Below are 2,066 nucleotides of genomic sequence, written 5' to 3'. Positions count from 1 at the left end.
TGGCACTCAAAATACTTGCCAGCCCTTCCAGCTCAGGTGCCAGCAGGCCAGAGCAGATGCCAGTGATCTGGGAGCTGCAGTGCTGGCTAGGCAGACCTGTTGTGCGGGGCTGGCTGCAGAGGAGACCCACTCCTTTTATTTCCTGGCTCTGTGTCCTCAGTGAGGCCACAGCAGTCCCTACTCGTCAGTGTGTGGCAGAGAGTGCTTCATAGGGCACCTCGCTCCACTTGGTCTGAATTTTAAAAGGCAAAGTTTGGGTGAAAGTAGACCCTGACAGCTATTCACTTTCCATGGTGCTGGGGCCAGAGCAGGGATCACTCCCGTGAAGAGGGCCTTCACCCTGTCCTAGAAGCACACGGCTCTCTTTCCTCACGTTGTTGTTGGCACATTCAATTTTTAAAAGTACCTCACGAGATTGCCTGGATCAGCCCTGTAGCTGTATCAGAGCACTTTGCTCTCACCCGTGCCCTTGCTGTTATTCTTCCCAGTAGGGTTTATTTTCCTGGCAAAGACAGATTGTTGGGAACCTCGAGAATGAGAGCTTCTATTTTGTAATTCTATATGAAGGATAACTGCTTGTTTAGGATAAATAAATGCTCCAGGCTTTGTTATAGATATGACTTTAAAAATATGCTAAGCCCCTTGACATATGGAGAAATTCTCACCTACCTGCAGTGTTGCCGATAGATTGCAGTTATTGGTGACTCAGTTATAATGAAGGAAAGAGCCTTGAGCTAGACACAAAGCTGCTTGAGGTGATGGTGGGAATGTAAACAGCATGGTGGCTAATGGATGCTTGTTTCTGAGTTCTCCTGAACCAATTGGCCTGGCCCCCAAGTCACATCTGTGTGTCTCCAAGTGGACTCCTGTTTGGCTTGTGGGCGGTCATCATATAAAGCATGTTCACTGGGTTTTAGTCATATGGATTTTGAAACTCTGAGAAACCTGCTATCTCTATCCCCTTCTAAAAAGCTCATCCTGGTTTATCTGTTTCCTCAGCTGTACCAGGAGCACATGATCTTAAGCTCCTCTTCTTGGAGCTGGTCACCATTTGGCTGTCACTATCATTTTCTTGAATATATATAGTAATAGTTATTAGTGAGCTTTTAAAATATCTCTCTAATTTCTCTTTTTTTCTCAAAAAGGGCCTACTTTGTTGGCATTAGTGTTGGGACCTTTACTAAGTTTAAAGTCTTATTTTGTCTCTATTATAGTAGGTTTGTCTTTATTGTTACTTTTGTATTAGAAGTTACCTGTATAATTCTAGAGCTCAAGTTCCATGATGGTTCTTTGTTTTTTAGGGCCCTACTGTTCTCAGGATGGAGAGAACACATTAAAGCTACTATCTATGTCAGGATTTATTTTATTTATATCTTATTACAATAAAATTAGTGGCACTTTATTCATAAATATTCATAAACCTATTAATTATTGGTTGTCCTCTTGTAGTTTAGTCAACAGGTTATTTTCTTTTTTTTTTTTTAAACAGGTTATTTTCAACTTGATTTTATGACTAGTGAAAAAGCTTTTGCCCTGTTTTGTTCTAGAACCTTTACAAGAATGGAAAATGACAAAAATCCAATTTTAGGTTTATTTTTAGAATATTTTTTCAGCAAATTCGATTTAGTCTAAAATTTAAATTTAGAGCTTTTCTAATGTGGTATTAGATGAAAAAAGTGAATATTTTTTGAATTTTCAGTTCATTTTCAAAAAGTATTTACCAAAACAAATGGAGAAAAACATTTAAAAGCAAATTTCATTTCTATAAATTTTTTGTTTTAAATTACAGTTATTCTATACATGATATTTTAAACTGGCCCCAGTTTTACTTTTCCAGGTAGACTTCAGTTTAGTTTCTTCCCAGCTTGCTTCTGACGGTGCAGACTGGGGAAAGGGGAAGGAAAGGTCCGTCAGTGCCGTGCACGTCAGCCACACGCACGGGGTGGTCGAGCAGAAGGCAGAGGGTTGTGCACTGTCAGCCCCACGCCGTAAGCCTGGGTACACTTGCTTTTTCTTTACTAAGGATACTATTAGAAAATTAACGTGTTCATTCCAGTAAATTTTTA

General features: G+C 39.9%; 1 protein-coding gene across 1 annotated transcript in view; it reads left to right on the top strand.

Annotated features, from left to right (window-relative positions):
- Positions 1-1,018, top strand: part of WASF3 (WAS protein family member 3) — a 126,464-nt gene extending 125,446 nt beyond the window's left edge. The window contains 1 exon segment of the mRNA XM_012810004.2: positions 1,000-1,018. Coding sequence (XP_012665458.1) covers positions 1,000-1,018 — 19 coding nt within the window.
- Positions 1,019-2,066: the final 1,048 nt, after the last annotated feature.

Source organism: Otolemur garnettii, unplaced genomic scaffold (assembly GCF_000181295.1).
Source record: "Otolemur garnettii isolate 467f Iridium unplaced genomic scaffold, OtoGar3 scaffold00120, whole genome shotgun sequence".
Classification (NCBI taxonomy): domain Eukaryota; kingdom Metazoa; phylum Chordata; class Mammalia; order Primates; family Galagidae; genus Otolemur; species Otolemur garnettii.
This window is presented reverse-complemented; position numbering and strand designations above follow the sequence as displayed.